The sequence below is a fragment of the Aulonocara stuartgranti genome (genome assembly GCF_965226115.1).
Source record: "Aulonocara stuartgranti genome assembly, chromosome: 13".
Lineage (NCBI taxonomy): Eukaryota > Metazoa > Chordata > Actinopteri > Cichliformes > Cichlidae > Aulonocara > Aulonocara stuartgranti.
In genome coordinates, this window is record NC_138949.1 from 34,648,267 (window position 1) to 34,673,812 (window position 25,546).

The window sequence follows — 25,546 nt, forward strand, 5'->3', positions numbered from 1 at the left end:
GGGGTTGTGTGTGTTGTGGGTTTGCAGCTTTCTGATGTCTCTGTGTTTGTAAGTTAATGACTGAGTTAAAAGAATGATACTGTGAGGTCAGGAAACTGGAGAGACGAAGAGCTTCATCCCTGAAACTAGAAAGACTCGACTGAGTGCAGTAGATCCAAACTCTCCTTTTCTTAACATCTGAGACGACAGTCGTTAAACTCGTCCCCGCTGTGCGCAGAGTGAATGTGAAGGGATGGATCGATGACACCGGTCAGAGTTTAGAGCTCTGATGTTTGAGTCGTAACATTTCAGACGTGACAGACATGCAGTTTGTTCTGCACTCAAGCTTTCATCTCGTGTGGTACCTGTCTGAGCTGACCAGGTGAGTTTCTGGTTTCTTTGCAGGTTTCGGCCAATAAAGACACTCTAGGTGAGTCAAGGACTCAGCAGGTGAACCGTTCTGAGCAGAAACTTTGGACGCTTGCGCTCATCCTCTCCTGTTTCTCCTGGTGGGATTCCTGCCTTCACCTGGATAGAAATGGAGAGGAGGGGACACTCAGAATCTCACAGAAATCTTTCTTCCACCTCCTGTAGACGTTCATATATATACATACATACATATACACACACACACACACACACGTGCCACAGGCGCTGGACTATTTCTAACATTTTGAGTTATTTTCCAGTGTTAGAAAACCAGCACTGCTCAGTGTTAGTCTTTGTTAATCTTCAAAACTGACTAGGTTACTTTTAAACATATAACACTGTCAAAAGTGTTAATTTAACACTCAACAGTGTTGTATTTAACACTCAGAGGTGTGGACCCATATAGACACTCTCCAGTGTTAGTTTTTGCTGTGTACCTGTGATGGATCAGGTGAGCGAAAACTACTTGCGGAGTCAGTATGCATCAGAGCATCCAATAGAAACAGCTGATCAGATGAGCCTTCATGAAATTCAACATAAGTTTGAATATTTCATCAAACAGAAGCTGAAGCAGACAGATGTCTGCAGCCTGAGAAGATGAGCTGAAAGTTTGCTGCTTCCATTGTTTCCCCTGAAAACCTTTCAAAATCCCACCACTGCTAATTTTCCAGCTAATTTCCTGCAAATGTGCTTAGTAATTTCCAACAAGTCAGACGTAACTCTCAGGACGTCTCTCGCAGACCTACAGGGGAAAGTGTTGCTGTTATATTTTCAGGTTTCAAACTAGTAAATAAACTGGCTCTGTGATGAAAAACCAGCTGCCAGAGAGACGCTTCGTCCCCCAGGCTTTAATTCTGATGAACACAGTGAAACAACCCACTGTTAGATCATTTGGGTCATAAGCCGGTGCCCTGCTCTGTTTTCCAATCATAATTTGCATAATAGTTTGTATTAATTATTTGCACTAATACTTTGTACAGTTTCTTATTTATCCAGTGTGGAGTCTGTTTGATTTGTTGAAACAGAGTTCAGCCGTAGCTTCAAAAACATGAGAAATTTGAGAAATGCGGACACACTGACAGACTCGAATCAGCTGTTAGTTCACACATTTCCTAATTTTTTCTTAGAAAACTGGAACATGATGAGTGCCAAACTATTCTGAGATTTAAAGCTGAACAGCAGCTGGTATTCAGAGGCATGAGGTGGGATCTTTGGGAGGAGCATTTTAGGTTGATGAAAGCAGAGAGACGTGCCATGCTTTAAAGGAAAACAAACTTAAAACAAAACTCAGGGGTACCACGAGGAGGGAGAAGTTCGTATGTGAAAGCATGCCCTGATGTTTTAACATGCAGGCAATGTGCACATCACCTGTTCCAGCTGTTACCCTCAGGCAGCCGGTGCAGGACACTTCAAGCCAAAACCGGCTGTTGCATTAATAAATATACTCGGGCATAAACCACTGTGAAAATGCGAACTCTTAACTCTACAATATTTTTCTAAGGATTAAATCACTGTGCAATAACCATATTTTCCCTTGTCCATTCTCATATACAGTCTTCTATATACTATATTATTTATTTATTTATTATACTTTTTTTCTCTTGCCACTTGCACTGAATTTGTTTGGATACAGTTTCTGTTGTTCTTAAAGCACAATGACAATAAAGATTCTGACTCTTTTAAAAAAAGTGTGATGATGTTACTTTTGTGAACAATGCATTTCATAAACGTCACACAGTCTGTGCAAGTGCAAACCAAAGAGCTGTCATAAGTTTGTTGTCACAGATGCATCTGTAGGCGTCTCAGTTTGGGGAGGGGGGTATTTAACTCTTTCATGCATGAATTATGACAACCTCAATCAGGATTGTTTTCTTAAGTATTTTTATTCATCTTCAGGCAAGAAAAAATATTTTTGAACTTCATTTTTTAAACATGCTTTTAAAAGAGTTTTGTTTTTTGTTACATGTCCACTTACAAATGTCCACTGGCTGACCAGTGGGTGGCGGGGTATGGAGTGACACATCAATGTCCAATGTAGTGGTTTATGTGCAAGTATACTATCAACATGGACGCAAGTGTTTGATCTATCAGTTTGCATACCAATTGGCTTCTGTGAAAATGGCTCATGTATAAGAATTTGCATACCCAGGAAACCTCTAGAGTGCACGACAGATGTAAAGAAACATGCAGGCAGGGTTTACCCTTCCCAGCCTCCCAAACCCTGAGTTGGATAAGCACAAAATAATACATGGATGGATATGATATATATAATATTTTATTGTACTGCTGTTGTGATGAAAACTGTGAGAATAAGGCCCAGAGGAAGATGAGTTGAAGAACTGATGCCGAGGAGAGCGCTGCTGTTAATGTGCAGTACAGGTTTCTGCCTGCGGGTGGCAGCAGCTCGCTGCGCGCTGTTTATGTCGGTGAGCAGCAGCAGCAGAGGAAGAAGCAGCGGGAGGCCGTTGTGTTGCTCGTAGCTAAAGCTCTGAGTTCCGTTTGTATTGGAATATCCGCAGAAAAAGCTGCAATCTATCCGCGGAGCTCTGCACTTCGGTCCTCCTCGTTCAGTGACCTCCGCAGCTCTCCCGCAGCGTGCCCGCGAGGAGCCGCAGGACCTCCGCGGAAGGAGATGTACCGCGGTCGGCCTCCTCCGAGAGGGGGCTACCCGCCTCCCTTTGAAGGCCGGGGTCCGCCTCCGCCGAGGCCCTACCCGGCCCCGGGTTACAGGGACGACCGGAGCCGGCCCAGACCTCCGTATCACTCTGGCTACCACGACCACGGACCCCCGGATCCCTACCGCCGCTCCCCGCCGCGCAGGAGGTACCCTTCCCCGGGCTCAGACAGCAACCGCGGCGGGGAGTTATGGACCGGAGGTCCGCCGAGAGAGGTGAGAGAGCCGAGGTCCGAACGGGCCGAACACACCGGACAGCCGGCAGGTTACCGCACACACACCGGTTTGGGTGGTCTGCGGGGACGGATACGGCTGAGAGGGAAAATATCTGTTTCTCATTTATAAAGAGTGTGTTTGGAATCAGATTTAGACCAAACCCCTTTTAAAAAACGACCAATTTATCGCGAGATTAGCGTTTATGTACCGCGTTTATTATTTAGTTTTATTGTTTAACGTGTCTGCCCGACGACTCGGTCAGAGATCAGGAGGAGCCAGGTTATGAAGGGCCTTGAAGGTGAGCAGAAGAAAGGGCACCTGGAGCACGTATGCTAAACAGCAGGACTGTTGGGATGTTTGTTGGTAATAATGATGTTGGTAGACGTTTAGCTTGCAAGACAAGGAGCTTTGTAAAATCTTACTTTGGTTTAAGTGCTGTTTCAGCCGTGAAGTTTATGTCCCAGTGACCTGTAAAATTCTAGTTGATTATAGTTCTTCAGAATAAGTGCCTGGAGATACTTCAGGAAGGACTTTGGCTGAATCCAGCTCTGCTCCCACCACACTTGGCGCTGTAAGCTCAGGAACGCTCAGGTTAGAAACTGTAGAGCAGGGGTGTCAAACTCAAACACACAGTGGGCCAAAATTCAAAACTGGAACAAAGTCGCGGGCTAACATTAATATTTATTGAAATATATTTATTCCTCCAGATATAAGAATGAATCTTTTCTTACGGACTCAAACACGTTTTGCTGAAAAACTGAATATGAAACAAGCAAAGCTTAATACTAAACAATATATATATATATATATTAGCTGTATAATACCAGTAGGCCAGCTTTAATAGTAATTTGGTATGGCTTCGCGGGCCAAATGTAATTAGGCTGCGGGCCAAATTTGACACCTATGCTGTAGAGTAATCAGAATCTTAGAAACCTGAAAAAACCCCAAACAAAACACAAAGCTGCCATAAAACATCTCCATCAGGTCACACACGCCGATGGTGAAAAGGTTCGTTTTTTCCATTACGTGCCACAGGCGCTGGGCTGTCCTGTCGGTATTCTACTCTGAGAGATTTAGTGCTGAATTTTTGTGTTTCTCGTACAGAGGTCTTTGTCTCCACGTGGCCCGATTCCCCTGGACCACAACCTCGTCATCACCGTTGGCAACGAGCTGAATGGACCTTCTGGCTCCGCCTCCTTATGCCATCTCGAAAGGTGATCATTAGGCAGATTTTGTGTTTATTGTGATGGTTGAAGGCAATACAGCTGGATAAAGAAACAGCAAATGTGGTCCTTTGTTACTTGTGAAAAGGAAATGATTTCACCATTAAAAGATGTTCACAGTGAAACATCTCATCTAAGTCATCTGATATAAATATTCTAGGAACAACAAGTAAGGTTCAAGGTTCTTTATTTGTCACGTGCATAGTTATACAAGTATAACACACAGTGAAATGTAACCTGACATGCTCCTCGACATGTGCAAAAATTGGGGGGGGGAGAGAGTAAAAAAAAAAAAAATATATATATATACACACACACACACACACACATTGGGGTGAATGTGCAGTAGTGGCAGCAAGCAGGTGAATTCTGTACATTAATAAGAATAGACATCTGACTATTTTACAGAATAGACAATATAAACATTTAAAATTAAAGGAATTTGAATTTTTTGGTCCAGACCAAAAAAGCCTTTTTGGTCTGGACCTGAATGTGGGCAGCCCATGTCAGGTCTGAGGAGATGTGGACACCAAGATACTTGAAGGACTGCACCCTCTCCACTGGAGCTCCATTGATGATGATGGGCTTGTAGTCTCTGTGCTGACCCCTTCTGAAGTCCACCACCAGCTCCTTGGTCTTGCTGACGTTCAGGTGGAGGTGGTTGTCCCGGCACCACGATGCCAGATTCTTCACTTCGTCCATGTCGGCCGTCTCATCGTTGTTGGAGATGGCGCCCAACACCACTGTGTTGTTAGCAAACTTCACAATGGTGTTGGAGCCATGGGTGGCCACACAGTCTGAAGTGTAGAGGGAGTAGAGCAGTGGCGAGAGGACACATCCCTGAGGTGCTCCTGTGTTGATGGTGATGCTGTTAGACACGCATCTACCTACCCTCACCACCTGAGTTCTGCCAGTGAGGAAGTCCAACACCCATGCACACAGACGGCTGTTGAGTCCCAGATCCCTCAGCTTTGTGAACAGTCTGCAGGGCACTATTGTGTTAAACGCTGAACTGTAATTAACAAACAGCAGTCTCACATAGTTACCCTAAGCCTGCAGTGTGAGAGCAAAGTGCTCTAATAGGGTGATATGGTACTACAAGGTCATTAAGATAAGATGGGGCCTGATTATTTAAGACCTTGTATGTGAGGAGCAGGATTTTGAATTCTGGATTTAACAGGAAGCCAAAACAGGAGAAATCTGCTCTCTTTCTAGTCCCTGTCAGGACTCTTGCTGCAGCATTTTGGATTAACTGAAGGCTTTTCAGGGAGTTTTTTGGACTTCCTGATAATAATGAATTACAGTCGTCCAGCCTGGAAGTAATAAATGCATGAACTAGTTTTTCAGCATCACTCTGAGACAGGATATTTCTAACTTTAGAGATGTTGCACAAATGGAAGAAAGCAGTCTGATATATTTGTTTAATATGTGCGTTGAAGGACATGTCCTGGTCAAACATGACTCCAAGGTTCCTCACAGCGTTACTGGAGGCCAAGGTAATGCCATCCAGAGTAAGAATCTGGTTAGATACCATATTTGTAAGCTTTTCAGGGCCGAGTACAATAACCTCAGTTTGATCTGAATTAAGAAGCAGAAAGTTAGCGGCCATCCAGGTCTTTATGTCTTTAAGACATTCCTGCAGTTTAACTCATTGGTGTGTGTTATCTGGCTTCATGGACAGATAGAGCTGGGTGTCATCTGCATAGCAGTGTAAATGTATGCTATGTCTTCTAATGATGCTGCCTAAGGGAAGCATGTACAGTGGGGCAAAAAAGTATTTAGTCAGCCACCGATTGTGCAAGTTCCCCCACTTAAAATGATGACAGAGGTCAGTAATTTGCACCAGAGGTACACTTCAACTGTGAGAGACAGAATGTGAAAAAAAATCCATGAATCCACATGGTAGGATTTGTAAAGAATTTATTGGTAAATCAGGGTGGAAAATAAGTATTTGGTCACCTCAAACAAGGAAAATCTCTGGCTCTCACAGACCTGTAACGTCTTCTGTAAGAAGCTTTTCTGTCCCCCACTCGTTACCTGTATGAATGGCACCTGTTTGAACTCATCATCTGTATAAAAGACACCTGTCCACAGCCTCAAACAGTCAGACTCCAAACTCCGCCATGGCCAAGACCAAAGAGCTTTCGAAGGACACCAGGAAAAGTATTGTAGACCTGCACCAGACTGGGAAGAGTGAATCTACAATAGGCAAGCAGCTTGGTGTGAAAAAATCAACTGTGGGAGCAATCATCAGAAAATGGAAGACATACAAGACCACTGATAATCTCCCTCGATCTGGGGCTCCACGCAAGATCTCATCCCGTGGGGTCAAAATGATCATGAGAACGGTGAGCAAAGATCCCAGAACCACACGGGGGGACCTGGTGAATGACCTGCAGAGAGCTGGGACCAAAGTAACAAAGGTCACCATCAGTAACACACTACAACGGCAGGGAATCAAATCCCGCAGTGCCAGACGTGTTCCGCTGCTGAAGCCAGTGCATGTCCAGGCCCGTCTGAAGTTTGCCAGAGAGCACATGGATGATACTGCAGAGGATTGGGAGAATGTCATGTGGTCAGATGAAACCAAAGTAGAACTTTTTGGTATAAACTCAACTCGTCGTGTTTGGAGGAAGAAGAATACTGAGTTGCATCCCAAGAACACCATACCTACTGTGAAGCATGGGGGTGGAAACATCATGCTATGGGGCTGTTTTTCTGCCAAGGGGACAGGACGACTGATCCGTGTTAAGGACAGAATGAATGGGGCCATGTATCGTGAGATTTTGAGCCAAAACCTCCTTCCATCAGTGAGAACTTTGAAGATGAAACGAGGCTGGGTCTTCCAACATGACAATGATCCAAAACACACCGCCCGGGCAACAAAGGAGTGGCTCCGTAAGAAGCATTTGAAAGTCCTGGAGTGGCCTAGCCAGTCTCCAGACCTCAACCCCATAGAAAATCTGCGGCGGGAGTTGAAAGTCCGTGTTGCTCGGCGACAGCCCCAAAACATCACTGCTCTCGAGAAGATCTGCATGGAGGAATGGGCCAAAATACCAGCTACTGTGTGTGCAAACCTGGTAAAGACCTATAGTAAACGTTTGACCTCTGTTATTGCCAACAAAGGTTATGTTACAAAGTATTGAGTTGTATTTTTGTTATTGACCAAATACTTATTTTCCTGATCTACTGATTTACGAATAAATTCTTTACAAATCCTACCAAATTCAAATTCAAATTTTTATTTGTCACGTACACAGTCATACACAGTACGATATGTAGTGAAATGCTTGGACAACTGCTCGTGACCTAAAGAAAACAAAAAAGGAAAAGGCTATGAATAAGAAAGGAAATAAATATGAAAAATTAAAAAGGGTAAATTTAACTAGGAAGGAATAAAATATAAATTAAGGTTAAAAATGAAATAACTGTACAACACAAATTAGAATGAAGGGTAAATTTAACTGGGAAGAATAAGATAAAATATATAAATTAAAGTTGAAAATAAAATAACTGTACAACAAAATACACAATACACAATATAGAACTATATAAGAATGTATGAAGAAATCTAAATATAAATAAATATATACACAATAACAGCAGCTGTACAAGTATTAACCGGAAATGAAGAATATAGTGACCAGTGTTGTGCAAAACCAAAGTCCAGAAAGTCCAGTGTGTGTGTAAGAACCATATGTGTGGGTCAGTACTGTGTGGTGGTGTGATTGTCTGATACCATGTGGATTCATGAATTTTTTTTTTCACATTCTGTCTCTCACAGTTGAAGTGTACCTCTGGTGCAAATTAGAATAGAATAGAATAGAATTCAACTTTATTGTCATTGCACATGCACAGGTACAGGGCAACGAAATGCAGTTTGCATCCATCCAGAAGTGCTTTAGTGATATAGATATATTACAATATATATTAGCAATAATATAGATATGTGAGTATATTACAGAAATGGGTCTATTATGGTATGTTATAATGTACACGGTATGAAGTATGTTGTGAATATTCTATAACTATAAGTATGTACAGGCTGTAGTGAGTACAAGCTATGTACAGGATATGAACAGGATATAAATATGAAAAAACTATACAGAATATGAAATAAATAACTTTACAGAATCTGGGATATACAGCTATACAGAAATGGGAACTATGCAAATTACTGACCTCTGTCATCATTTTAGGTGGGGGAACTTGCACAATCGGTGGCTGACTAAATACTTTTTTGCCCCACTGTATAATGTAAACAGAACTGGTCCTAGCACTGAACCCTGTGGAACTCCATAATTAACCTCAGTGTGTGAAGAGGACTCTCCATTTACATGCACAAACTGGAGTCTATTAGATAGATATGATACAAACCACTGCAGCACAGTACCTGTAATACCTACAGCATGTTCTAATCGCTCTAATAGGATATTATGGTCGACAGTATTGAACGCTGCACTGAGGTCTAGCAGGACAAGCACAGAGATGAGTCCACTGTCAGAGGCCATAAGAAGATCATTTGTCATTTTACATTTTGAGAGAAGCCAATTGAGTCTAATAACAGATTAAATGCCATGTTGAGGCTGTCATTTTTAGCATCTACGTGGATGTTAAAATCACCCACAATAATTATTTTATCTGAGCTCAGAACTAAATCAGATAAAAAGTCTGAGAAATCAGACAGAAACTCTGTAAGTCACAGGTGGACGATAGATGATAACAAGTATGACTGGTTTCTGAGTTTTACAGCTGGGGTGGACGAGGCTAAGCATCAGGCTTTCAAATGAATTAAAAGTCTGTCTGGGTCTTTGGTTGATTACTAGGCTGGTGTGAAAACTTGCTGCCACACCGCCCCCTCGGCCTGTGCATTGAGGTTCCTGGCAATTATGTGTCAGTGAATGGTAAAAATGTGTTATCTGCACAACCAGTGAGCAAGGTTATTATCGTTAACGAAAACTAACGAAATAACGAAAACTAGAAGTGAAAAAACATTTTTGTTAACGGAAATAAAAATAAAAACAAAAAAAGGAAAACTAACTAAAATTAACTGAATTTATAGCAAAAATGTGTTTAGTTTTCGTAGATGTGTGTGTGTCATACAATAGTTAAGGGTGAAAATGAAGTTTAGTTTCCAGATTTTTTTCTTGCTGTGTCTCATTATGCCAGCAGGTGGCAGTACGTTAGTCGAGTTGTTTGTGTCGCTGCTCCGTCCACGCGCAGAATCATGTCAGGAAAAGTCGGGAGAAAGCGCCAGAGTCCAATTTGGGATTACTTTGAATATGACTGTGTTTTGGATAAAGCAAGTGTCTTGTAGTGGAAAGAGACAAATTATGAGGGACATTTCTAAAGGGGAAAAAAATCCCACAAACCTTAAAGTGCGCTTGAAAAGCTCACACAAGAAGGCTAACCTAGCTTACCTTGAGAAGGTAAGGGAGCGCACTCAAACCTCATCCCCAGAAAACAGAAGCTAACCCCAGGCAAGGCAGCGTGATGCATCCCGAGACAACAGAACGGGGACATCTGCATAACTGTGTGAGTCAATTGCCTTCACAAAGTTTATCAATTCACTTGAACCAAAATTACGAACACCCGGTGCTGCAAGAGTTAATAGTCTCATTGGGGCCAAGATATAAATTTTATAGTTGCCTGGTATCAATGGTTGTTCATCTGCCTTTATTCATTTATTTATTTATTTAAAGAACCCATAGGTGGGAATGTGAGTTGTCTGTCTCTGCGTGTTAGCCCTGCGACAGACAGGCGACCTGTGCAGGGTGCAGGGTTTGGTAGCTGGAATAGCAACATACCCAAGGATAAGCAGAAGAGCATGACTGATATGATGAAACTGGGATTTTGTTGCACTTAATTATTGCAAACAACTAAAACTATAACTGAAACTAAGGATTTTCAAAAAAAACTAAACTAAACTAGCAAACAATTGGTAAAAACTAATTAAAACTGATATAAAATTGAAAATCTGAAGTCAAAACTAAATAAAAATAAAAACTAATGAAAATTGCAAAACTATTAAAACCCTGCCAGTGAGGTTTAGCTACTTCATGTTTTTGTCTCCATGTAGACGGGAGTACGAGCAAAGTCGGGGCCGGAGCAAACCTCGCAGCCGTAGTCCCGACCGGAGTCGGGCCAGGAGTCTTGGAAGGAGCAAGAGCCGTCCCCGTAGCCAGAGTCGCAGTCCGAAACGGAGCCGGGCCAAGAGCCGGGGCCGAAGCCGCAGTCCGGACCGGAGCAGGGCCAAGAGCAGGGCCAAGAGCCAGAGCCGCAGTCCAGACCGGAGCAGAGCCAAGAGTCGGGGCCGCAGCAAGAGTCGCCCCCGGAGCAGGTCTAAATCTAGGTCCAGATCCAGGTCTCGATCCAGAGGAAGGAGTCGAGGACGAAGCTACAGCAAAGGGACGAGCTATGCTCGCAGTAAGAGCCGTCAGAGGAGCCGCAGTCGCAGTGCAAGCAGCAGCTCAAGCAGCCGCAGCAGAAGTGGTGCCACAGATTTGAATAAAGGGTTTAAGGAGCTAGAAATGGCTCGCCGCAGGAAGGAACTTGAGGAGCTGCTCACGTTACCAACAAAGTCCATCCTGAAGAAACGCAGCTCCGAGGACTCGCCATCCGTCAGGGTAAGTTTGCAGACAGTGTTTCAGTCGGTGTTTCGATACATGCTTCTGTTAGCCAAAAAGCAGAGATGACCACGGCGGAGTTCCTCAAAATGACCATCATAGTATTTCTGTTACAGAGCACGGACTCTCCTCAAACTCAGGATGGCTCCATGTCCCGACTGGCCGATCAGCTCCTGCAGGCCGTCAAAGGCGCTGACCCTCGCATGGTGGCGTCCATGCTTGCGGAGCTGCGGTCTGATCCACAGATGGCTCGCCGTGCTGGCCTCGACGCTGAGATCAAAGAAATCCTCAGCCTGCTGGGGATGACAACGCCGGGGCCCAGGACTCAGGAGAAGGTGCTGGACGACATTGACGACGAGGAGAGATTCCTCTATGGCGATTTGGAGGAACCCAAACCACCGCCGGGGCCAGAGCCAGTCTTGACCCACAGTCTAGACTTGTATGGAGACGTAACTGAGGAGGCGCTGTATGGAGACTACCCACAGCAGAAACTGGTCTCTGCTCAGACACACGGATGTACCCTTCAGCCCCCTCACTCCACGGACAGTTATGTGAGCCGGCCCGCCATCAGCCCCGACCACAACACCACAGCCCAGGTGTCGAACCCCGCTCACCCACCGGGGAACGAGCCCCTGGAGGAGAGCGAGCGCCAGGCACTAGAAGAGTACGAGAAGATCCAGGATCTGCTTAAAACCATCGGTCTGGACCTTGGAGTGGCCGAAATTACCAAGATGGCCGCCAGGACCAAAGAGCGTCTCCACGGGAAGAAACCCCCTACAAAGACGCCCACGCGGCGCAGACGGTACTCCTCCGACAGCTCTGATGGCAGCCGGCAGGGCCGTAGGTCACGAAGCCACAGTGGCAGCTCTAGCAGCACCAGCCGGAGCCGGAGCCACGGACGCGGTGCCACTGGCGCCGGCTGGAGCAGCGACGAGGATGACCGCAGGAAGAGCTCAGCTTCGCTCAAATCTCACCAAGACCGTGACATTAAAGAGGAGAAAGGCGAGTGGAGCAACACGGCAGCGCCGCCCTGTCAGACTCCAGAGCCAAGCTGCCACCCCCCTCATCCAGGTGTACCCATCCCCACCTACCCCCCTTCGCAGGTCCCCGCCATGATGCACCCCAGCTACCCGCCACCTGTGTACAGTCAGTATGGGAATTACTTGCCCTTCGTACCCCAGCAGTGGCCCCCCACATATCCACCCCCAAACATGAGGATGCCTCCTCCTACACTTGCTGAGGAGTACCCTCCCACACTACCCTACAAACAGGATTATACCCCTGAGCCAGGGGTCAAAGGTCAGTCTCCTTTTAAAGAACTCTTATCACATTTAGTCTGAGCGTGACGATTATTTGCGGGATGTTTTCCTCACCGCTAACCAGGCGGCCCTGCCCCTTCCTCTTGTGGATCCTTGCGTGTAGGTTGCTGTAGTGTTTGTCCTCTCACTTCTCCCCCTGCCACCTCTGCAAAACAGCATGTAGGAGACACGGCTGACTATTGAACAGTTACTGATTTGTCACAGAGACTCTGCATCCTCATTGGTCAACAAGTTGTGATTAAATGTTCATTATCCAATGATTGTCCCCTGCTTAAAAACAATGCAGCTTTAAGAAGCTACTTCCATTTTTATATACAGTTTGTTTGCTTCAGAGTACTTAGCCATTTTTATTAGCTGTGTTACTTAATAGGTTGAGAAGGCTGAAATGTGCACTACCCAAATGTTTGCACATAGAAACGAGTCATTCAGTCATAAACATTCAGGTAGTTTTAAAATGTGTTGTTACTATTTTTACCCGCCTCCATAATCAGTGTAACACATGGTTGGCCACAGTTGAATCCAGTGTACAAAACTGGTGAGCGCTGGAAGAATAAACTGGATTCATCGACCAGCGAGAGCAGGATGAGCAGCTGTGGGTCAGTCGGTGTAAATAAATGTGTCTGTCCATCCTCAGGTTTGGTGAAGAGCTCCACCCAACACGCAGAGAAGGGGAGCGCCAAAGCTGCGAGAGTGTCTGAGGAGCAGAACAACGAGAGCCAGAAACAGAAGGTCAGCCTCCATCGCTTCTTCCCACGTCTTTGCATTTACGTCAGAAGGAAGTTTATGCCTCCACATCCTTTGGCTCCACCTGAAAAACTGAGATGTGGATCATTCCGAGAAGGAAAGATGTAGATTTGGGTGGAGCCTCTGACTCAGATTCAGCTGATTGGATGTTCACACCTGTGACTGTGTTGGTTTGTTCAGGTTCTAGAAGAGAGAGAGAAGCTGAAGCAGGAGCGAGAGATCAGGATGAAGAAGAAGGAGTATCTGATGAAGGAGCTGGAGAGACTCAGGAAGCAGCAAGGTGTGTTACTGTGTTACAGGTGATTTATGCTCCGCCCACGCAGCAATCCCAGCCAGCATGTGGTGGGATGTCCTATAAAGCTGGTGTTGGTTTTAAGTTTATTAATGAAGTATAAAATCAGACACTTTTCTCAGCTGAAATGAGACTGGAGATCCTCAGGGATCACCTCTGGGACTTTTTTAAAATTTGTTTTTATTCAACATGTGCACAGCTGTGTACAGCTGATCATTTCAGAAACCTGCCACTGTAGAAAGTTTCATTTGGTGTTTGTTGTTTTAGGTGTGACATGAAAACATGGAGCTGCAGGAGACGCCTTCTGATCGATGGAACGTCACTGATGGCGCTTTGACATTTGCCCTGCAATGTTTTTCAGGCGAGCTGCTGAGGAAGAAGCGCCGGGAGAAGGATGGCCACAAGGACCCTCTGCTGCAGGAGATCAGCCACCTGCAGGAGGAGGTCATGGCCCAGATCTCCAACCTCCGCAAGGAGCACGAGGCTGCCGAGAAGAAACGCAGCGAGATCGAGAAAGTGGCACTCATCCTTGGCTTGAACCCGTCGGACCGACCCCGCAGGACCAGCAAACCGCCTGAGGTCCAGAAGGCTGAGCAGCAGACTCCACCACAGAAGAAGAAACGTGATGCGGAAAGGAGCCCAGAAGGCCAGCCGGCGGCCAGCGGCCCCATGATGAAGGTACACTCACCTGCAGAGGAGGTAACAGGAAGTGATATCGGAGTTAGAAAGCATAGCTAGGGTCAGTTATTGATCAGAGTTTACTCAGACGAGATGTGTCGAGAAGCACCGAGAACATGTTCCTTTATTCACTCAGTGAGGTTCACCTGCAGACCACTTTGTCCTCTAGAGCTGTTATTTTGAATTCAATGCTTTTATTTTGGAAGATTTTACTTTGTGCTTGTAGTTTTGTCTGCCTCATCATCACGTCGGCAGTGAAACTAGTTTCCCTGAACATTAGTTGTTTTAATGGTTTTATATAAAAATTTTAATATAAGAAGTTTAAATGTTTCATGACAAGATTCTGCGATCTTGTCGCGTTAGACTGGAAATAGATAGCTCAGAGAAATGAAATGTTTTTAAAGCTGTGCTAACAAACAAGAAGTTTATCGGACATGTAAAGGATTTGTATAATCGCTGGGTGGAGCTAAAGCCTCACTACTGTCTCATGTAAATTAGTTTAATCCATTCATCATCATAGAAATGTCTTTGTACTTTTACTACTGTTTGTTTTCGTTACATTGAGAGTGAGAGCGCGTTTTAATGCAGCTGTAGTAACAATAAGACGGTTTGAAAACATTTCTTTGTGGTCGAGTGATGTAGTTTAGAGGACCGGTTCAGCTCAGCAAGCTGTGAAACATAGAAACAGGAAGTCAAAAAAGTATTTCTAGAAAATAAAATATTATTTGAATTCCATAAAGGATTAGCATATGGGCTCAAATTGTGGTCATAAATATTTTGTACTTGTAAATCAGTTTTGTATGTGTAAAAAGATTTGTGTGTGGACTTAGCCAAAAATTAAGTGTGAAACTCTGCACTCAAGTTTCAAGTTACAAGTACGAATTTTGACCCTATTTTTCTTCCTTTCAGCTGATTGGTCAATGTCATGTCAATCACAAATTTATCTATCCAATCAGAGAACAGATGGGCTTGGGCTGTCGGAGGTTTTTTTTTTTTAACTGCAGGTCCTGGAAGGGTAATACAGTTTGAAGCTGGAGGATCTCTATATCTCTTTCTCTCTATCTCTCTATCTCTCTATCTCTCTATCTCTATCTGATAGCAGTTAGGTCCCCTAACTTTCAGCAGCTGTTGAAAGGATAAAGTTGTGATATCTCAGTGGTTAGAAATGCATTATTACTTTAGGATTAGTTTAACACAAAGTCATAGCTGACCCGGGACCATGGCTGTGAGTCACAGTGCGCAGCATAAAGGTCCTCTCATTGGACGCAGCATGTGCTGCTAATGCTAACTAAAAGCCAAGGATCCAGAATCTGTTGCTGGCTGCTGAATTCTGTGTGCAGCAGCTCTCCCTGCACTAGATGTACCTGCTCCTTGTCGTTTCTGTCTCTGACTTTATGTTCTCTACAAGAGTTTGTTTTTTTTTTATCTTCAAATGTTCAACAAAAACATGTATCGCTAATTCATAATGAAGAAAGCTTTGTAACTATCCCCACTAGTGAAGACTGTCATTTCCACAAACCCAAGCCCATCTGTTCTCTGATTGGATTGTTAAATTTGTGATTGACATGACATTGGCCAGTGAGATGAAAGGAAGAAAAATAGGGTCAAAATTCGTACTTGTAACTTGAAACTTGAGTGCAGAGTTTAAGTGTATTTTTTGGCTAAGTCCACACACAAATCTTTTTACACATACAAATCCTGATTTACAAGCACAAAACTTTTATGACCACAATTTGAGCCCATATTAGCAAGCTAACGTACCTCTGCAAACATGTTCACAGACAGTTTAGGAGGATTCACGTGTGCTTGTGTCCGGCTTTAATGGGCTCTACTCTCATTCTGTGTGTTTGTTGTGACATCACATGTTGTCAGACTGGACTGTCATGGCCACCAACATTTATACCTGTGCATGGCGGAGCTCCACCAGTTTGGAGTAGTTGGAGGTGGAGTTTCTCTCTTTGAGGTGATTCAATTCAGTTTTATTTACACAGCGCCAAATTACAACAGTCACCTCAAAGCGCTTTATACTGTAAGGTAGACCCTACGATAACACATACAGAGAAAACCCAACAGTCCTGTGACCGACCGCCTACGAGCGAGCGCTTTGGCAACAGTGGGAAGGCCGCACTGAGTCGTAGTCGTTGCCGACTGTGATGATAAATGTTTCGTGTTTCTAGGACGGTCACAGCGTACATTTCAGAAGCGTTTGCATTTATGACAGTGCAGCTTGCCTCATCAGTGATTGGTTGTTGAAGTTGTGACAGCCCCGTGAGCCAGGTTATACAAATCGATGATGATCAGTAACTGCTCGCTGATCATTTGGTGCACTTACGCAGCGCTGTTGGTTTGAAGAGCGCCCCATCCTCGTCCAGATACATCCAACGTCAGGCAAAAAAGCAGCACATACGTGTGAATCTGCACATGGTCTCAGGTCATCAATGTGCCGAAAGTCCTCCATCAGCACCCCAACAGAACGTGGCGGTGTCCTGGGCTGCTGATGGGTTAAACAGACATTTGAATGTTTGCTGTGAGTAATTATGTGTTTCCTTGAAACCCTCCTCGAGTAGTTAAACGTCAGTTTATTCTAATCAGTTTATTAAAACACGTGGATCGGGTGCTAGGTAGTGAGAGAAATCAACATGAATCAGCTCCTGGCTCACGTTTACAGCTGCTGCTCGGCTGGTTTGGCCGTTACACGCTGGGTTTCAGCATCAGGAAGGTGTGACGCTACCAAGGCGTGGATACTGGATAGGGCTGCTCGATTATGGCAAAAATGGTAATCACGATTATTTTCACTGAAATTGAGATCTCGATTATTTGACGATATTTATTTAACTCTTTAAGTCCTACCATAGAACCAAGTCCACCAGAGCTTATATTATTTTTTTTACATGCTGTAGTGCCATTTGTGGGAGCATTTCAAGTTGCTATACATCAATACAACTGTTATAGCCCATATTTTAATAATATGTATGCATTAAGTCCATAGTAATTACATTAATTGCAAAAAAGTGCAATAAGCTACAAATAAATTGAAAATCGTTTTTGTTTTTTTTTACATATATTTCTACTTGGAGAAATTTAAGAGGTTTGTCCCTCAAAACTTTAAATACAAAAAAGTTGCAAAAAATAGTTTACAACAACAGGAAATTTATTTTGAGTGTCTTCATAGTTTTATTTTGGAGATACAGCAATTTTTATATACTGCAGGAAAAACAAAAAACAATCCTATGATGCAAATTTGCAAAGAAAACAGCAGGTGCATCAAAATAAACTATTTCCAGCAGTGCAATTCGAGTTCTAAGCATCCCAGAAACTATTCAGAAAAGTCAAACATGACTTATAAAAACACCAGTATAGGCTTTTAAGGCCTACAAGTAAAAAACTACATTTTCCGCGAATATGGCGTCACTTCTGATTTTGGACAGGAAATGGCGGACATGTGATAGTTCGCGCTGACGTCTGTTTCAATGTGGGAAGTGTTACGAACAGCTGATCAGATCGGCAAAGCGTGTTTCTGGAATATTGTTTTTGTTCCTGCAAGCGCTTTTTATGCAATTTTTTGCAAAGCTTTATGTGGCAGGAAACCGTGACTGAGGACAAGCTGATGGCATAAGATGTAAGTTTCATATGCAAAAAAAATTATTGCGCTAGCTTACATGGTTCAGGTTCTACAGGGATTTAAAAATAGTTACACAAAACGGAGCGTGCTGCTCTGACCGGCTTTAAAGGGTTAACAATAACAATGTATTGAATAATGACTTTAAAAAATAATATAAAATAGTGCAAATACTGATAACAGTGCAAATGTTTGCAATATAAGAAATAAATGAAAAATGTAAACATCTGTGTTTAGTGAACTTTGCAGTGTTGCTCTGTGGTGCAGCTACGACACCGTAGCAAAGTTTACACACTGTGTCTACTTGATCCACGTCTGACTCCGCGAACCCATAATGTTTCCACACCACTGAAGGTTTTTTTTTTTTACCTCTCTTTTCAACCAACGGCAGTCACTCTCCTCTCCAAATAACTTCTGCTGAGCTTTCCGAGCTTCCCTCGGGTCCTCTTAATTGTTGTGACACGTGTTCGAAATGCAGAGAGGTGCACTCGATTTGCCACACGGAGCAGCGCGAGAGTAAAGCACGAGGGAGGGGCTAATAATCGGCTCAGTCATTTTTAATGATCGTTGAAAGCCCAGATCGTAATCGTGATTAAAATTCGATTAATTGAGCAGCCCTAATACTGGACGAGTCAGATCCAGATTATTGATTGCGTTAATGAGCGACTAGTCATGAAAACAACGCTGCTGAGCGGAGGGTTATAGACTGAATTTAGACTGTTGAGTTTCATTGTGACCGCTGCAAGTTTGTGCTCAAGTTGAAATTTTGCGTAAGAAGTTACTGCCGCTATAAAAACCGTCTGAGGGATACACGTTGACATCTTCAATGCAGAGTCACACAAGGTAAGAAACTCTTTAAAAGGAGCTCCTGTTTTTGCTCTGAATGAAGGCTGTCGCTCTTCTCCCCGCCATCTTGACTCTCCATCATTTTTCTTTCTTTGTTCTTGTTTAGCAGACTTCCGTGACTCTGTCGCCTTCGAAGGCGTCCCTGCACACGCCGCCCGACGCCACTGCAGCTCCAGCCCCGCCCCCCGAGCCCTTTGAATACTATGACGCTGGAAACCACTGGTGCAAAAACTGTAACGCTACGTGTGGTTCCATGTTTGATTTTTTCACACACTTGCACAGCAAAACGCACCTAAAGGTTGGTTTTCACTTTAAAGCATCATCGCCCACATTGTCTGAAATTCTCCCTCTTTGATATTCAGTTGATATTCATACCTCGGCGGGCTCCTCGTGTTTGCTCTGTTACATTTCATGTTCTTCTCCGTCCCTCAGACTCTGGACCCGTATGACCGACCCTGGGCTTCCACTCCGAGCAAAATCAAAAAGAACCAGCTGCCAGACGAGAAGCTGACTAAACCCGCTAAAGGTACTTGTGCTGCACCTTCAGAGGATCCTGCAGACGTATCACAGTCTGTTTTTTGAACCACTGAATTTTGTTAGCCATATTTTGGTTCCAGGTGGAGCTCAGTGTGGATCTCTGCTGCCATTTCTGTCTCTTAATGAAAACAGTGATAATGAAGTGATTCGCATCGAAGCATAGGGGAGACTGCTGTCCGCACCTCCAGTGCTGATTCGTTTCCTTTTCATGCCTCACATGGCTCTGAAAGCTGCTGAAAATGCAACAACAGTTGGTAAAGTGCGCTAAGTTCTTGGTGCAGGTGTGTTCGTATCACCCCAAAAACAGCTTGACTGCATCTCCTGCAGGCACCCGGTTATTGCTGAGGAGCTGCAGCATTTTTCCATCTTTCACTGGTCTTAAATAACCACTCAACTCTTTACCATCTGTTTTCCAAAAAAGTCAGCACCCCGCCTCTTTAACCTTCTCCTTTTTTGACAGGTACTGGAAATGGACACTTCCATAAGGTAAACATGATTGGTAGCTCATTTATCCTCCGTTTGAGGGTTGAAAATGTCATGTGTGTCGCGCTGCAGGTTCGGAGTTCCTGGTACCCGTCAGAGGATTCTTCTGCCTGCTGTGCAGAGAGTTTTATGGCGACGGCATCTGTGCAGAAGAGCATGTCACCACGCACGCTCACAACGAGAAGTATAAGGTTTGGAACTCAATGACTTAAGCATTGCCAAATATACAGAGATCTGTGCCACCTAAACCTTTAAAGGTGGTCAGGCCTGCCTTTTCTTGATTTGATATAGATAAAGGATAGATATAAATAAAGCAACACTTCACACATCGGATCGCAGAGGATCCCTCCCCATCCTGGAAATCTGGACAGCCACATGGTTTAATGGAAGAGAAAATTATGAACCTTTACAGATGACTGAATTCAAAGACGTCAACAGTCAAAACGAAAAGGCTTGTTCATTATGCTGAAATTTCATTGCAGCACCTAAAAATGCTCCTCAGTTCTCATCCTGTACAAAGGAGCAGACATCAGTTCTGCTGTTGGGCTGAGGGGCATCTATGTCCAGCTTAGAGTAACTGCCTGTCACCTGGAATTTTCCCCATGCTCTAAAAAGTGTTGCTTTGAATTATTTGAGCAGTGTGTTTCTGGGGTTTGATCAATTCTGATGTGTAGATTTTAAGATTACATGTTTATATGTCAAGTGACCAAAGTGGACTTCAATATATATTCTTGACTCTTCCTCACCAGAAACAAATGTATGAGAACCCACTGTACGAGCAGAGGCGGAACCTGGACCGCCAGGCGGGACTGGCCTTAGAGGCAAGTGGAAAGAAACGCAAACATGATGACGATGAGAAAGGCAGCAAAGAGGAAAAGTCCAAACACAAAAAAGAGAAAAAGGAAAAGGAGAAAAAGAAAGAAGAGAATGCTTCAAAGGAGGACAAGTCCAAAATTAAAAAGGAGGAAGACGAGGATAAGCTGAAGCCAAGCAAAAAGGAAGATTTTAAGAATGCCAAGAGCCCTGAAAAGGAGTGGCCTTATTACAGCAAGAAAAATAATGATGAAAAGTACAACTACAGCAAGAAGGATGACAAGTACCATTACAGCCGAGAGGAAGACGAGAGGGACAGCCGGCACAGATACAGCAGGGATGAGGAATATCGGTACCATTACCGCACCGATGCTAATGACCGTCCCAAATATGGTTCAAAAGATGATGGGGACAAATTTAAAGGTGGCAAATATTCAGATGCCAGATCCAAATATGAGAAAGAGCGAGACGAATGCAAACCTAAACCTGAGAGGGAAGGTTTTAAAACGTTTGAGCCAGAGAAGCCGGCAGTCAGCAACCCCGAACCACTACCAAAACCCTACGAACCGCCCAAAATTCTTTGTGGCCCCAGTCCGGCCATGAGGGCCAAGCTCCGCAAGCAGAGCCTGGAGGCCGGCAAACCAACTACAGCAGCAACAACCACATTCGGAAAGTTCATTTGGAAGAAGAAGGAGAACGTGCTTGCAAAGGAGGCAGAGAAAGTTGCTGCAGAATTCATCAAAGAGGATGAAGCTGCTGCCAAGTCCCCTTCGGTGGAAGACTCTTTTGCAAAGTCAGTAGCTGTTGCCAAAGAGATCGCAGAGAAGCTGGGAAACAAACCAAGCGTATCTGCTCCCTGGATGTCCAACCGGGGACGGATCCGACCCAACCTCCCTACACCTGCTCTAGGTCTGAGGAAGCCAACCATGATGGGCAGACCTGCATCTCTGAATACCTTTCTGTCCATTAAACCCCAAAACCCTACTTTAGTAGAGTCTCTTCCAACAGAGGGCGCAGTACTCCCGCCTCCTCCCGTGAGTTCCGGAAATGGTCTGCTTCAGACTAAAATGGTCCCATACGTTGATAAACTTGGGCCATTTGAGGCAGTCCTTCCCTTGTTTCAGGTTAGACCTCCACCCGTGGTGCCTGTACCAGCTGAAGTTAAATCTACTCTGCCAGTTTTTGAACCTGCCCGAGTCCAGCCAAATCCTGCCCCTGCTGGTGTTACAACTCCTACACATTCTAAATTTAATACTACTCCACCAGTTTTTGAACCTGCCCGAGTCCAGCCAAATCCTGCCCCTGCAGGTCTCACAACTCCTACACCTTCTAAATTTAATACTACTCCACCAGTTTTTGAACCTGCCCGAGTCCAGCCAAATCCTGCCCCTGCAGGTCTCACAACTCCTACACCTTCTAAATTTAATACTACTCCACCAGTTTTTGAACCTGCCCGAGTCCAGCCAAATCCTGCCCCTGCAGGTCTCACAACTCCTACACCTTCTAAATTTAATACTACTCCACCAGTTTTTGAACCTGCTCGAGTCCAGCCAAATCCTGCCCCTGCAGGTGTCACAACTCCTACACCTTCTAAAGTTAACCCTGCTCCACCAGTTTCTAAACCTGTCCCAGTCGACTTAAAGTCGGTCCCAGTACAGGCAAAACCTTTAACTTCTTTAGCTACCACAGCTACTCCAGCACAACCAGCCATGATAAAGATTGTGTCTGACGTGGCAGCTCCTGGTGTCCCAGAGGGTGAGCAGACTCGTACGGTGTTTGTCAAACCTCCACCTTTCATGAATAAGTGTGATGGAGCTCAGAAATCGGACAAATTTAGGAGCAACCTGGCTGCAGCCAGAGCCCAAGATTTATTTGGCATCTTCTACAGCAGCATCAGCCAAACGGGCCCCTCCTCCTTCAGCAAACCAGCATCAGATACTAGAGCTGAAGGCAGTAGTGGCAGTAAAAGTCCATTTCCAGTTCCAAAAGCCCTAACACCCCAACCACAGTCCAAACCACACCCAGAATTACAGCCCCAACCTGAGTCTCAGCCACAGTCCCAACCACAGCCCAAACTGCACCCTGAACCTGGGTCCCAGCCACAGTCCAAACCACAGACACAGCAACACCTTGAACTCCAGCCTGAACCACAGCCCAAGGCACAAGGTCTTACTCAGTTCCCGCTTCCAAATGAACTCCAAAGATCTCCACAACGAAATCCAAATGAGCAGCCACAAAACCCACTGACCCCAACAAACTCAGGCATTCAAATTATGTCTGTCTGGTCCCTGCAGTCTGCCAAAGACTCCGCATCTGAGTTGGCTCTACCTAATGAAAGAAACACGCAAATGGCTCAACCAAGAGTGTCTCCCCCGCTTCAGTGTGAGGTTCAGAGTGCACCTGAAGACCAGTCTGTGACAGCCAAATTGGATCCCCAAATCTTCCCAGAGAGTCAGTCTTCCAGACTGGAGTCCCAGCTCAAACCATGTCCTGAAAGTCAAATAGAGCCCCAACAGTCAGAATTAAGCAAGGTCAACGAATTCCATCCAGAGACTCATTCTGACACAGAACCTGAACCCAAACCAAAAACGGGTCCTAAAACCAGGGGTAAGAAAACCCCGCCTGCTCCTCGGCCAACCCGGCAAACCCGATCCCAAACAAGATACCAAACCCGACAGCAGCTGAACCAGAACCAGCCTGAACCAGAACCCGAGTCATCTTCAGGTGACACTGATGCTGCAACTACAAACCCAAAGAACTTGGACATGGTAGATCCTGGCTCTGTGTCGCAGCCAGAGGCTGAGGCGTCCAGTGAGGCGAACCCTCAGATTATGAAGATAACTGCAGAAACACTGGGCTTGCCCTCTGACATGACCTCACTGGACTTTGAATATGATTTTAACTTTGAGTAGGAGGTGACTGGGCTTTGTGACATGGGGGCGGGGTTTATTCTAACCGCTCGGCTATCCAGAAAGGCTGAAGCCACAATGTGTCACATAGTGGAGGGCATGTGAAAGTGACGAGATAGACACTCTTGCTGAGGGACTACACCTGTCTAAAGGACCAGATTTATTTAGAGTTTAATTGAATTCCTTTCTTCACTGTTTTCTCCAGAATTTGTTTTTAGGTCTGATTGATCTCATAGAAACGTGTCCAGGACATTTGTCCTCACCCAGCAGTCTCCTAGTTTTGCAGCTTTTGCTTACACTTCATAGGTTTCCAATAGACTAAAAGAAGAATTTAAATACTCAAATAAACCTGTAAACTGCTTGATTTATGCCATTTCTGTTTAAATAACACAATAAACCTCCTCTCTTTGATCATATTTGGCAGCTGGGACCGCTGGTGTGTTGCGTTTTGGAGTTGCATTAAATGAATAATGATTCCACCTAACAGGACTAGTGAGCTCATGTAGATGGCTGCCATCCGATCTACTGAACGAGAAACCTTATAAAATCAGAGCGCTCACCCGGTCTGGTTGTGATTTGTTAGTTTTTAGTTACCGTGTACCTGTTGCTACCTGGCTCTAAATAATAAAAACACAATTGCAGACTTTCAGCCTGACCCAGTCTTTGAAATACATAAACCAGGCTCAGTCAAGCACAGTCTTTTATTGTAATGACACAACTTGTCCTTTGAGGCAGCAGAGTGTCTGTCTGAGGTGCTCTCTGTTGAAAGTGGAGATGCAGCTGACAATGATGAATATTTGGATGAGTCTGCTAAGACTCCTGTGAATTTCCGTACTCTGAGGTGAACCTGGAACACTTTGTAATCCTTGAACCCTTTCACAGTTCATCTGGACCGACTGTTTGGTTTCACCTCATTTCTGCTTCTTGTCACAGGAAATGTTGGCCTAGAACCTTTCGGGAAATAAAAGATTCCTGAAGTCAAAAAAAGCCCAACAAAGTTCAGACAGTTCATCCCAGGGACATTTCTTAAATTTTCAAGCCATCAGTGTATTTATTTTATTTTTTTTATAGGTGACCTTTCTGTTGTTGATCTCAGACTTGCTGGATGTCTTCCCCTGTGTAACGGGTCTGAACTGAATCATCTGTCTCAGAATAGATAAATCTGTGGCTGGGAAATGCTAGAAAAGAACCTGTGACCTGGACCTCAAATTTCCTGAACCTACAGAGAATATGGCATCTCAGAACACGAGGTGAGGCTTAATTTAGCAACCAGATCGTTAAAAGTTTCTTAGTGTCTGGGAAATATGTCAATGTGAAGGTGAAGATCTGAGTCATGGTCCTTTCACTGGTTCTCAATGTTTGATCCAGCTAACCCAGATTAACTCACTGTAATGTACTAAATTTGTGGTTAACCTGTTTAAGAACTTGCAGATGAGAGGCTGTAATCCCATTTAGGGTCTCAAACAAATGGTTGTAAAGCAGAGCATAAATTACTAAAAGGAAATGTTCCCTCATCACCTGTTGAACGGCCTCTTACAGATGAAACTGATGGTTGGAAGACTGCTCCTTCAAAGAGCACAGTGTAGTTTTGGGCGGTTCACGGTTAAGGCCTCGTTTCATCCTGTTTCGACCTCGGAAAGCTTGTTCTGATGCTCCTGAATGAAACAGTTACTGGAACTGCATCGGATGTTCTTCGTTCATTGTGTCTGAAACTGCTCGTTCTGTAATGTGTTAAAGTTTTAATAAAAGGAGAAACTCCAGCATGTCTCTGTGTGCTCATTACAAGGGAAAGAAACTTTATTCAATCAAAATCGGGACAAAATCGGAACACACGGGGGACGCTTGGCTCAGGTTTAAGTACTTCTACAGATAAAAGGCAAAAATCTGATTTATTATTAAAATATTAATAGTTATATATTATTAATAAAGTTCTGAGAGCCTAATGTCTGGATGATTGTAGAGTATAAAGCAGAAGGAAATTCTGACCCAGATTAGTTTGAGATATTCTCTCTTATTTACTTTGTATTTGAAGGTTTGATGAATAATCTGCAGTGATTAAGAAACCTTCCAGAGATTCTTGCAGCCAGAGTTGGGTCGACTCTAGAAGTGTCAAATCTGAGAACCGTGCAGTGGCGTCCATGCAGAGGTAATCGGGGACA

The 25,546-nt window shown here is 44.3% G+C and overlaps 1 protein-coding gene across 3 annotated transcripts; it reads left to right on the forward strand.

The window, feature by feature from the left end:
• Positions 1 to 2,811: 2,811 nt before the first annotated feature.
• On the forward strand, positions 2,812 to 25,147 carry znf318 (zinc finger protein 318). 3 transcript variants are annotated; one of them, XR_014280386.1, is made up of 12 exons: positions 2,812 to 3,298; positions 4,403 to 4,512; positions 10,601 to 11,147; positions 11,264 to 12,446; positions 13,101 to 13,195; positions 13,391 to 13,490; positions 13,864 to 14,180; positions 18,752 to 18,943; positions 19,078 to 19,171; positions 19,738 to 19,856; positions 20,415 to 24,637; positions 24,927 to 25,147. XR_014280386.1 is itself a non-coding variant. In XM_082556548.1 (11 exons), the coding sequence occupies exons 1-11, from the start codon at positions 3,041 to 3,043 to the stop codon at positions 23,388 to 23,390; spliced, it is 5,991 nt and encodes a 1,996-aa protein (XP_082412674.1). In that variant the 5' UTR covers positions 2,812 to 3,040; the 3' UTR covers positions 23,391 to 25,147. The 3 variants fall into 3 exon arrangements, 2 of the variants coding, with proteins under 2 accessions (XP_082412674.1, XP_082412675.1); XM_082556548.1 differs by having other exon boundaries at positions 20,415 to 25,147; XM_082556549.1 differs by having other exon boundaries at positions 18,755 to 18,943; positions 20,415 to 25,147.
• Positions 25,148 to 25,546: the final 399 nt, after the last annotated feature.